Consider the following 12,818-nt stretch of genomic DNA (forward strand, 5'->3'; position numbering starts at 1 on the left):
GGGACTCCGGCTCCAGATTTTGCCTGGAGGTTGACTCCTGAAGCCTTTTTCCAGGAGTGAATAGAGCCACAAGGCAGTGGAGGATTGTAATCGGAGTTTCCCTTCTCCTAGAAGATGGTTTTGCCGCTTGATCTGCCGTTGGGGCGTAGAGCCCTCTTCCGCCTTCAAACCCGTTGACCGTCTTCTCCCGTAACCCTGGGAAGGGGCCCTTACGAGGTGCTCCCAGCCGGGCCAGCCGGGCCAAGGTTTTTTAAGGAGGTGTTACTCCTCCACCACTCACCCTTTGTCCTGGCTTGTGACAGGCAGAGCCTGGCTTCCCAAATGTTGGGCCCAGGATGGCGGGTTTAGTCCAGTCTAACCCTGTTGTTGTTGTTTTTCTCTCTCTCCAGGAAAAGCCACTCCAGAACCAGCCAACTTTTGCTCCTCGGCTCCATGTCACAACGGTGGGACCTGCAGAGATCTGGAAAGTGGCTACCGGTGTTTGTGCGTCCACAGTCCCCTGGCGTACGCGGGAAGAGACTGTGAGTTGCTAGCCGAGCCATGCGATGGACATCCATGTCCACCCGAGTGGAGTTGCAGCGGGACGCCTGGCTACCTGAATTACACTTGCCACTGCGGATCAGGCATGTCCGATGCCTCCTGCAGGTCCCAAGGGGACGAGTGCAAGACCAACCCTTGCCCTCAGCCCGGGTTTGAGTGTGTCAGCCTCCAGGATGGGTACGGTTGTCACTGCCTGAGTGGAAATCATTGTCTACCGAGCGCTCCCCTTTGCTCGAGTCAACTTTGCAACAACGGCACCTGTCTTGAGAACGGTGGGACATATACCTGCCAGTGCCCGGCTGGCCACACCGGCGCCCACTGCGAGGAGGAGGTGGACGAGTGCGCCTCCAACCCCTGTCAGAACGGAGCCATCTGTCTGGACCGCGTCAACGAGTACAGTTGCTTTTGCGTGCCCGGGTTCCAGGGCTACCGCTGCGAAATGGACATCAACGAATGCGCCTCCCAGCCTTGTCAACACAACGGCACCTGCCTCAACCAGATCGACCATTACGTTTGCCAGTGTCTGCCTGGCTACACAGGTAAGGTGGACATCTCATTTTTCTCAGGTTCTGGGAGGCGTCCTTTGGTGATCCACCAGCCTCTCAGCAATAATATACAGTTGCCTTAATTTGGGGTGACAGAATTGATGTTGCTGGCGGCGCAGAACAGCCAGGCTGGCGCATTGGTCAGAATGCGGCATGGGGGGTTAATTCTGCTGACTCCTAGCAGTTTGATTCTCATCAGCTGAAGGTTGACTCAGACGTCCATCCTTCCAAAGTTGGTAAAATGAGGATCCAGGTAGTTGGAGACAAGAGGCTGACTCTGTAAACAGCTTAGAGGGGTCTGTAAAGCACTATGGAGCAGTCTGTCTGTCTGTCTGTCTGTCTGTCTGTCTGTCTATCTATCTATCATCTATCTATCATCTATCTATCTATCTATCTATCTATCTATCATCTATCTATCTATCTATCTATCTATCTATCTATCTATCTATCATCTATCTATCTATCTATCTATCTATCTATCTATCTATCTATCTATCTATCATCTATCTATCATCTATCTATCATCTATCTATCTATCTATCTATCTATCATCTATCTATCTATCTATCTATCTATCTATCTATCTATCATCTATCTATCTATCTATCTATCTATTTATCTATCTATCTATTTATTTATCTATTTATCTATCTATCTATCTATCTTTATTTATTTATCTATCTATCTATTTATCTATTTATCTATCTATCTATTTATTTATTTATTTATTTATTTATTTATCTATTTATTTTATCTATCTATTTATTTTATCTATCTATCTATTTATTTATCTATTTATCTATCTATCTATCTATCTTTATTTATTTATCTATCTATCTATTTATCTATCTATCTATCTATCTATCTATCTATTTATTTATTTTATCTATCTATCTAGTTATCTATCTATCTATTTATCTATCTGTCATCTATCTATCTATCTATCTATCTATCTATCTATCTATCTATCTATTTATCTATCTGTCATCTATCTATCTATCTATCTATCTATCTATCTATCTATCTATCCATCCACCCACCCACCCACCCATCCACCCATCCACCCATCCATCCACCCATCCACCCATCCACCCACCCACCCACCCACCCACCCATCCATCCATCCATCCATCCACCCACCCACCCAGTATCCAAGCAGTATTTCTCAACCATGGCGTTTAAGATGCGTGGACTTCAACTCCCCTAATTCTTTTTTTTCCTATAAAGTGTTTTTTATAAAGTTTATAAAGTTATAAAGTATTTTTTAATTTTTTTTCATTTTCATAACCTATAATCACATGTATACTATTACATAGCCAACATCATATTGTATTAATAAATCGATTCATCTTATCATCAACTCCCAAAGACAATTATTGGCTCTTCTGCTCTCCATACATTATATTTGTACCTTACTTTCTTCTCCCTCTCTCCTCCTCCTCCTCCCTACCTCCTTTCTTCCCTCTGTCATCCTTCCCTTCTCTACTTCCCCTTCCTCTCTCCTTCTCCTTTCTCCCCTTTCCACTCCTTCTTTCTCTTCTCCTCTTCCCCCTCTCTCCTATCCCTCTCTTCTTCCCTTACTTCTCTGCTCTACTTCACATTCTTAATCTCATTTACTTGGTGTATTTCAACTTCTGAGCAAGCTCCATTTTATGTATATGGTGTTTATAATCCCTTTTCAATATACATATTTAATTTTAACATGTATTCTCCTCCTTTAAAAAAAATAGAACAAAAAAGTATACATATATAGTCATTGTACTTTTAAAACCTTCCCTCTCCCAGCCGAATTTAGGCCGAGATGTAGACCTGGTTACAATTCCCAGCTATTCTCATCATTATCTTTATATAATTATAGATCCTTACATGCCCCCCCCCAGTTAGTGATTCTGTCTTTAAATCTCAATAGTTTCCCATTTTAGGTGTATTTCATGTTCCCTCTCCATTTAACTCCCAGAATTCTTAAATTCCTAAACTCGCGAAATTGAGAAACACCGCTCTGGACCTGCCCGGAAACTCAAAAATATTGGATGAAAATTTGGAAATGAGCACAACAAATGACAGAGGAACAAACAGAATACAAACCCGAACCCTTTCTGCTGGGAATAACTCAGGGGAAATATAAAAAGAAAATTAAATATACACCGATATATCTGACTGCAGCTAGAATAACTGTAGTTATTCTAACAAATAAGTTTGCCCAATGTTGGAAACAAAGTAATATTCCCCCAGATGAATTAATGATTCGGAAAATTGTGCAGAAGCAGATAAGGTAACACTAAAACTAAAAGACAAAGAAGAGTCTGAATATTATGAAATATGAGATAATTGGTACAAAGGGTTGCAAAACGGGAATAAAATTAATTCAGCCGAGAAACAATAGGGAAATGTATAGCACTGTAGATAAATGTATATAAATAAAGAAGCGAAATGAGATGGTTATGTACAGGTATGATGACATAACAAGGTTGATGTGATTCTAGATTCTAGAGATTCTAGATTCTAGAGATTCTAGAAAGAGTGCAGAGAAGAGCAACAAAGATGATTAGGGGACTGGAGACTAAAACATATGAAAACGGTTACAGGAACTGGGTATGTTTAGCTTAAGAGAAAGAAGGACTAGGGGAGACATGATAGCAGTGTTCCAATATCTCAGGGGTTGCCACAAAGAAGGAGTCAAACTATTCTCCAAGGCACCTGAGGGTAGAACAAGAAGTAATGGGTGGAAACTAATCAAGGAGAGAAGCAACTTAGAACTGAGGAGAAACTTCCTGACAGTCAGAACAATTAATCAGTGGAACAGAAGTTGCTTCCAGAGGTTGTGAATGCCCCAACACTGGAAGTCTTTAAGAAGATGTTGGATAGCCATTTGCCTGAAACGGAATAGGGTTTCCTGCCTAGGCAGGGGGTTGGACTAGAAGACCTCCAAGGTCCCTTCCAACTCTACTATTGTATTTTATTGTATTGTATTGATGATTGTAAGTTGTTGTGGAAGGAAAAAGCAATTTAAAATCTGCTGCAAAAAAAAAAAGAGAGAAACACCGCTTTGGACCGATGCCGTAAAGATCAAACAGGGCCCATTGCCAGCACAATAATCTTAGTCCAGGCATTGTCCCTCCCTGGTGCAGGTGTCCAAAAAAATGGCTGAGTCCAAACTTTTCTCTTTGTTGCACACACAAGCAACTTTTTCTGGAGCGAGCTGGCACTGACTCACTGGGGCTTGGCCAGCTGAAGCCGCGAGGGTCTCGTTTTTTTTTTATTTTATTTTCTGGCCTCTGGGTGGAATGTGGGCCGGAGGGCTTCCTCCTCCACCTGGTACCAGCCTGCACGCAGCTCCCGCTCTGCGCCTTACATGGCCACGGAGGAATGCGATTGAAAGCTGGCGGGGGCCCTGAAGATTACCAAGCTCAGTAGCAGAAATTGCAACAGTGGATGCAATTTTGGTGATTCTCGGCCGAGGAATTTCCCCTTTTGAGAACAACAGAAAGGAGGGATTTGGGGAAGAACAGAAGGAGAGCAAATACCTCTCTTTCACTCCTCCTCTTGGAATGCGGCCTCCAGTTTTGGTTGCCACGATGTAGAAAAAAGATGTGGGGACTCCAGAAAGAGTGCAGAGAAGAGCAAAAAAAAAAGAGGATTAGGGGACTGGAGGATAAAACATAGGAAGAAGGGTTGCGGGAACTGGACATCGTTAGATTAACAAGAGTTGGAAGGGGCCTTGTAGGTCATCTAGTCCGACCCCTGCCCAAGCAGGAGACCCTACACCATTTCTGACAAATGGCAGCCCAGTCTCTTCTTGAAAGCCTCCAGGGATGAATAACTCCCACAACTTCCGAAGGCAACTCCTCTTCCACTGATTGATTGTTCTCACTCAGAAAGTTAATCCTTAATTCCAGGTTGAATCTCTCCTTGTTCAGTTTCCATCCATTATTCCTTGTCTGGCCTTCAGGTGCCTTGGAGAATAGTTTGACCCCCTTCCTCTCTGTGGCAGCCCCTCACATATTGGAAGACTGCTATCATGTCTCCCCTGGTCCTTCTCTTCCTTACACTAACCGTGCCCAGTTCTTGCAACCGTTCTCCGTATGTTTTAGTCTCCAGTCCCCTCATCATCCTGGTTGCTCTTCTCTGCACTCTTTCTAGAGTCTCAATATCGTTTACAAATTAACAGAGTTGGAAGGGCCCTTGTAGATCATCTAGTCCAACCCCCTCATCGAAGCAGGAGACCATACACCATTTCTGACAGATGGCAATCCAGTCTCTTCTTGAAAGCCTCCAAGGATGAAGCTCCCACAACTTCCGAAGGCAACTTCTGTTCCATGGGTTGATTGTTCTCACTGTCAGAAAATTCCTCCTTATTTCCAGGTTGAATCTCTCCTTGTTCAGTTTCCATCCATTGTTCCTTGTGTGGCCTTCGGGTGCTTTGGAAAAAGCTTGACCCCCTCCTCTCTGGGGCAGCCCCTCAAACATTGGAAGGCTGCTATCCTGTCTCCCCTGGTCCTTCTCTTCCCTAGACTAGCCAGGCCCAGTTCCTGCAGCCGTTCATCGTATGTTTGAGCCTCCAGTCCCTTCATCATCTTGGATGCTCTTCTCTGCACTCTTTTTATGGTCTCCAGAGTTCATTGGAAAATTGGATGCGTAGACTCGCAATCTCTGCTTTCCTCTGGGCATTGGGCTTGAATTCCAAGCATCTCCCTCCAACCTGGGGTTCAGCCCTTGGTCCTCCCCCGCCTGCCAAGGACTGAGTCCCTTTTAGTAGGAGATGGGAGGGCGTTGGTTTAAGGATTGGCAGCTCTGCTAGATTAAGGGGCCCACATTCCTGGTGGATTAGTCTGGCCAGGTCTGGGCCAGAAAATTGGAATTAAGTGGATTTACAGGTAGCAACCCAGAGATATGTATGCTGTGAAATCAGCCAAAAAGAAGAGAAGAAGAGCAGATTGCGAAAAAGAGCATGGAAGACACTTAAATTTCCTTGAAACAGTTTCTTTATGGACCTGCTGCTGCAAACCAGCGAATTAGGCAGAGGATAAATAATTCTAACGGTTAATGAGATATCTTCCCTTTTTGGAAGCTGAGGAAAACAGGCTGAGAATGTCCTCTTCACTTTAGTTTTAAAATATGCTAATTGGAAGTATTTCCCTCCCTCACACGCTAAGTTTCCCATGGAAATAATAGTTTCTCATCTCCCTCTCTCTTCCTCCCCTCTCTCTCTTGTTCTCTCTCATTCTATCTCTCGCTCTCTCATTCTCGTACTCTCTCCTCTCTGTCTCTGTCTCTCTCATTCTTTCATTCTCTCATTCTTGTTCAGTGTCTCTCTCTCTCCTCTCTGTCTGTCTGTCTCCATGTGTGTGTGTGTGTGTGTCTCCTCTCTATCTCTCTCTGTCTTTCTCTCTCTCATTCTCTCTCATTCTTTCATTCTTGTTCTCTGTCTCTCTCTCATTCTTTCATTCTCTCATTCTTGATCTGTGTCTCTCCTCTCTGTCTGTCTGTCTCTCTGTGTGTGTGTGTGTGTGTGTATGTGTGTCTCCTCTCTCTCTCTCATTCTCTCATTCTTGTTCTCTCTGTCTCTCTCATTCTTTCAATCTCTCATTCTTGTTCTGTCCCTCTCCTCTCTGTCTCTCTCTCTCTCGTGTGTCTCTCCTCTCTCTCATTCTCTCTCATTCTTTCATTCTTGTTCTCTCTCTCTCTCTCTATCATTCTTTCATTCTCTCATTCTTGTTCTCTCTGTGTCTCTCTCTCTCTCCTCTCTGTCTCTCTCTCATTCTTTCATTCTCTCATTCTTGTTCTGTGTCTCTTTCTCCTCTCTGTCTCTCTCTATCTGTCTCCTTCTCATTCTCTCTCATTCTTTCATTCTTGTCCTCTCTGTCTCTCTCTTTCTGGTGTCTCTCTCTCTCGGTCTCTCTCTCTCTCTCTCTCTCTCTCTCATTCTTTCATTCTCTCATTCTTGTTCTGTGTCTTTCTCTCCTCTCTCTCTGTATCTCTCTGTCTCTCCTCTCTCTCTTTCTTTCTCTCATTCTTGTTCTCTCCGTGTCTCTCTCTTCTCTTTGTCTCTCTGTCTCTGTCTCCCTCCCTCTCATTTAGAGCAATATTTCCTAACTTTGCCATCTTTCAGAGAAGTGGACTTCAACTCCCAGAATTCCCAGCCAGCTTCGGGCACTCCGGGAGTTGACATCCACTCAACGTAACGTTGCTAAGATTGGGGGGAAAGAGATGGAAGGACCCCTCGTGCAGCTTTTAGAAAGTGTAGCATATATACAAACGAATCCATCCCTCTCTTTTTTGTAACAAAGGTGTGAACTGCGATGTGGAGATCAATGAGTGTGAATCCAATCCCTGTTGGCACGCTGGCACCTGCTCCGACCACATTGGCTTCTTCACTTGTTCCTGCATGCCAGGCTACCAAGGAACGCAGTGTGAAGAGGATATTGATGAGTGCCAAAGCCAACCTTGTCTTAATGGAGCTATCTGTGAGGACCTGGTCAACAGGTGAGAAACAACCTCCCCTTGTGAGAAACTTTTAAGAAGAGACACTACTATTAGTACAGAGCAGGAGTGTCAACCCCGCATCGTCACGGCGGTGTCACATAACGTATCACAACTGTTCCCCTCCTTTGCTAAACTGGGCTTTGGCGCAGCCAGCGCAGGACGCATCTGGCCTGCGTGCCCGCAAGTTGCTCTCGAGTTGCCATAGGCAAGGAGGATGGGAGACTGACGAAGCAGCCACAAACAGAAGCACATTCCAGACATATCTTTCTCAAGGCTGTCTCCCGGGTTACCCACAGCAGCCGAAGGGGGGAGTGATCTCTACAGCCCGTGCAAGTGCTCCATTGGAGAATATGATTTATGACACACCCTGGAGGGAGGGGGGAAACAGGCTCATAATTGGGCCGTAAATTACGTGGGGGGTCAGAGCTGGCTTCACTTGGTACACCCTGACACGTTGTTCCTAATAAATAACTGGGTTTCTTTTGAAGCTTGTCTTGAGGCTCATGATTTAATTAGGGCATCTGTCGGAACCACGACAGAGGGTGCAATTGGGGTGCACACTGTTGAGAGGACAGGGCTACTTTAATGCTATCTTTGAGGAACAGCTGAGAAACAGCCAAGATGCAGTAAGCCAAAACACAGGGCTGAAATTGACACGGGGCGTCATGAGGCATTGACGGCACCCATGGAAAAGAGAGGATGTGCTAAATCAGTCAGTCTCACGGTCCTTTCCCCCCCCCCCCACTTAGCTACCAGTGTGACTGTCACAACACGGGCTTTGAAGGACAACACTGTGAGACCGACATCTTGGAGTGTGCTTCCCAACCTTGCCAGAATGGAGCCCCTTGCTTGGAAGGACCTGGATTTTACAACTGCTCTTGCTGGCCAGGTAAGTAAAATCCTCCCCGCGTCTTTCAGAATACGAAACGGGGAGGAGAAAGCATTTAGAAGCATGCTTTTTATAAAAAAACTTGGCAATTGCTGGGTGAGTGGGGGTCTTTGTTGTGGCCCGCCAGCAGAGCTGGCAGCAGAGTCAGACAATGAGGAGGTTGAGGAGGAGCATGGGCCAGTCCTGGAATCTGGGGAAGGCTCGGATGAGGGGTCTGTGTCGGAGGCAGGGAGGGGGCCAGGGCCGTCTGACAGTTATCAGCTGCCTTTGGAGTCAAACATCAGTGAGGCAGAAGAACAGCTGGAGCCTGTTCCCAGTGTGCGCAGAGTTGCCAGACGAAGGGAGCAGCTAAAGAACAGGGGCTGACTTGGGCATAAGGCCACAGGTGGGCAGTGAATGGCCCTCCCAGAGGAAATAAAAGAGGGGTGAAAGGGGAGTGGAGTTTGCAGGAGACAATTAGTTTGCTTAATTGGTTTGTGACTCTCCCAGACCTTGTCAGTTTTACAGATTTGAACAGTGAGGAGGTTGGGGAGGAAGATGGGCCAGTCCTGGAGTCTGGGGAAGGCTCTGGTGAAGGGCTCTGTGTCGGAGGTAGAGAGGGGGCCAGGTCTGTCTGACAGTTATCAGCTGCCTTCGGAGTCAGACATCAGTGAGGCAGAAGAACAGCTGGAGCCTGTTCCCAATGCAAACATGCTCAGAGCTGTCAGGAGAAGGGAACAACTAAGGAACAAAGGTCGACTTGGGAGAAAAGCCACAGGTAAGTGGTGAATGGCCCCTCCCACAGGGAATAAAGAGGAGCGAAAGGGGAGTGGAGTTTGCAGGAGACAATTCGTTCGCTTATTATTGTGAAGATTTGCTTATCTGTGTTCCTGACTCACAAGAGAGTCCTTGCCAGGCATTTCATTGTACAGCGTTGTGACTGGACGTTCTGGGCCTGGCAACTATCCAAGGACTGATAAGGTCTGTTTTTGCAATTATACCTTGAGAGGCTTATTGCTGGGACTTTTTTGGGATGTGAATGCCAGGCATTCATATTCACCAAATAAAAAGGGCTGACAACGCACACTTCCGGCTAAAATCAGAACTCAGATTACTGCAGCAGGCTTGGGAGGGGTGCACCTCCTTGGGGAATGTGATTTATGACACAGACTGAGGGGAGGGAAGGAACAGGGGTAAAGTTCAGCTATAACTCAAACAATTTGGACATTTTTTTGAAACCTGACGAGGTCGGGACAAGGAGTCTTTTCCGTGATTCTGTTAAGCCTAGGTCAGAACAGGCTTGTGGGGTTTCCCCCCAGCCCACTCCTATTTCTTAATGAATACATTGATGAATGACACTGGAAAGATTTTCCGGACTGTCCTTGCGGTCAAACCCGTCATCAAAACTCAAACAAGAACCTGGTTGAGTTGAGATGAGACCTTGCCTTCCCTCCAAAATTCCTGCTTTTGCACACATTTTGTCCCTTCGCTCTCTGACGTTAGGGTACCTGGGAACACACTGCGAAGAAGATATAGACGAGTGTGCAACACACCCCTGTCTCAACGATGGAGAGTGCCTGGAACGCTCCAATCAGAGCTACTACGGGAGACACGCCGATTTCCCCGAGCAGTTTAGCTACGAAGCAGCTGCTGGTTTCATTTGCCGTTGTCATCCCGGTTTTGAGGGTGCGTCCTTTTCACTTGTTTGGGGAATCCTTCGGGATCTACGGGGGGGATCTGGCTGACAGATCGAGAAATCAGGCATTCTCCCCTCCCTTATTGCTACAGCAGGGGTTTTCATGGGATAGACCAGGGGTGTCAAACTTGATTTCATTGAGGGCCACATCAGGGTTCTGTTTGACCTTGGCGGGCTGGGGTGGGTGTGGTCAGGGTGGGTGTGTCCAGTTCGACGTCACTCCTGTCGAGGGCGTCTGTGGTGGTCCAAACGCTCTGCCAGCAAAAGCGGGCTCCCAAGTTCCGTTTTTGGCTGCGACAGCCTCCTGCAGCCCTCTGTTAGTGAAAACGGCATTTGGGAGTGCTGCCCGTGGCCCTTGCGAACTGCGTTTTCAACTGCAACAGCCTCTCGCATCCCTCTGCCAGAGAAAACACAGCTTGGGATGACCGCCTGTGGCCCTCGTGAGCTCCATTTTCTGCTGCGATGGCCTCCTGCATCCCTCTGCCAGCGGAAATGGAGCTCAGGAGGGCCACGAACAGCACTCCTGACGTCTGTTTTCACTGACAGAGGCGTTGCAGGCTAGATCTCAGCATCCCCGCAGGCCGGATCTGGCCCCCGGGCCTTGAGTTTGTCACTGCTGGGAGTCCAAACTTCCAAGCTCCGGACTGACACCAGATGAAAACGCCACCCGCGAGGTAACACTGGGTTTATTCAGCCGTACTCATGCACGTAATGAGGTCATGCAGCTGCAAAACAGTCAGTGAGCAGTCTGTTAGCAAAGTGTGTTTCATGCGAAACCAGCACTGGAACTTATGCCTCTCTTAAATAGGCAAGCCACGCCTCTCCCGAGCGCTGGTCTTGCCCCGGTAGACAGCGTGCGCCGAAGTTTCAGCCCAGCTGATTGTCGGGCTGAAACAGCTGTTCTTCGCACTGCCAGACCTCTGCGCCTCACAGCTGATCTACAGCTATCCCTAGGAGCCAATCCTTGCCATGCCTCCCCGCCACACAGCTTTGTCGTCTCCGTTGCCCATCACCCCCCCTGTCACTGCTGCCCTGTGGTTGTGGCGATGGCGATCCTGACATCCTCCGTTATCCGTCTGCCTTCCCGCCCCGCTGTGTCCAGCCCGGTCCACGGCTTGACACCCCCTGATTTTAGATCTTTATCTACGTTGAACTGCATTTTCATTCTTGGCCTGTCGGCCCTTCTTCCAAGGGGTCATTTTGGATGGTGAAAATGTGTCTTTAAATGCCGCAAAAGAACGGATTTTTCAGCGGGGGTTGCTGCGTGTCTAGTTCAGTGGTGGGTTCCTCTCCCCGTCGCTACCGGTACGCTGCTCACGGGGCTGTGTTTCCTGTTCGTGCACAAGCACTGCGCATGCATGCAAACTCCACCGCCCCTGCGATATCAGCTGCTTGTCGGAGCTCGCGCAGGCACTGAATGCTGTGCGCGCATGTGCAATTGGCTGGTTGCTTTAAAAACAGGTATAGAAAGCGGGCAGGTAGGTGAGCCAAATGAGCCACCGTACCGGTACGCTGTCAGTTACTCCCGGCTACTACCGGTACGGCAGTACCATACCGTACCGGCTGGAACCCACCACTGGTCGAGTTCATAAATCCAAGCCCGCTTGAGTTAGCGATCGATCCTAAAAAAAAGTAAACCAACGAGAAACGCCGGATTTTGAGCGTGATTCTGTTTTGCGATCCCTTTGAAGGCGATACTTGCTCCGTGGACATCAATGAATGCGAATCTGAGCCGTGTCGGAACGGAGGGAGCTGCATGAATTTGGTGAACAGCTATCACTGCAACTGCTTGCCCGGATATTCAGGTAAACGGATGAAGAGTGGGAGAAGGAAGGAGGAGAAGGAAGGATGGGAGAGAATCTGAGGGTGGGGAAGAGAGAAGGTATTGTGGTTGGGGCGCGGGCGGGCAAATTCTTATGCGGTCTTTATGGGACCAAAAAGCTTTATCTCTTACTTCTTTTTTCAACTTACATAATTTGCTTACCTAATTTCTAGCTGAGTGAGTTCTGCACCTTAATATCAAAGTCAGATTGCTGAAGAAGTTCCAGCTTTGACTTTGGGATGAATAGGATAGAATAGGATGGATAGGATAAGGAATAGAATAGAACAGAATAGAATAGGGATAAAAATAAGAATAAGAATAGCATAGCATAGAATAGAATGAGAAAATAGAATAGAATAATAAACATTAGAATTAGAATTAGAGTTAAAGTTAGAGTAGAGTTGGAAGGGACCTTGGAGGTCTTCTAGTCCAACCCCCACCTAAGGAGGAAACCCTAAACCATTTCAGGCAAATGGTTACCCAACATCTTCTTAAAAACATCCAATGTTGGAGCATTCACAACTTCTGGAGGCAAGCTGTTCCACTGATTAATCGTTGTAACTATTAGGAAATTTCTTTGTAGTTCTAAGTTGCTTCTCTCCTTGATTAGTTTCCATCCGTTGCTTCTTGTCCTGCCCTCAGGTGCCTTGGAGAATAGCTTCACTCCCTCTTCTTTGGGGCAGCCCCTGAGATATTGGAAGACTGCTATCATGTCTCCCCTAGTCCTTCTTTTCATTCAACTAGACATACCCAGTTTCTGCAACCGTTCTTCATATGTTTTAGTCTCCAGTCCCCTAATCCTCTTTGTTGCTCTTCTCTGCACTCTTTCCAGAGTCTACACATCTTTTTTTTAATCACAAGGCG

At 46.8% G+C, this 12,818-nt stretch overlaps 1 protein-coding gene across 1 annotated transcript in view; it reads left to right on the forward strand.

The window, feature by feature from the left end:
* Positions 1-12,818, forward strand: part of CRB2 (crumbs cell polarity complex component 2) — a 55,961-nt gene that overhangs the window by 16,736 nt on the left and 26,407 nt on the right. The window contains exons 2-6 of the mRNA XM_081967602.1: positions 390-1,079; positions 7,373-7,568; positions 8,318-8,457; positions 9,940-10,122; positions 11,824-11,937. Of these exons, the coding sequence (XP_081823728.1) occupies positions 390-1,079; positions 7,373-7,568; positions 8,318-8,457; positions 9,940-10,122; positions 11,824-11,937 (1,323 nt within the window). The remainder of the gene's footprint in view (positions 1-389; positions 1,080-7,372; positions 7,569-8,317; positions 8,458-9,939; positions 10,123-11,823; positions 11,938-12,818) is intronic.

Source organism: Natrix helvetica (assembly GCF_964273705.1).
Source record: "Natrix helvetica genome assembly, chromosome: 15".
NCBI classification, from domain to species: Eukaryota; Metazoa; Chordata; class Lepidosauria; order Squamata; family Natricidae; genus Natrix; species Natrix helvetica.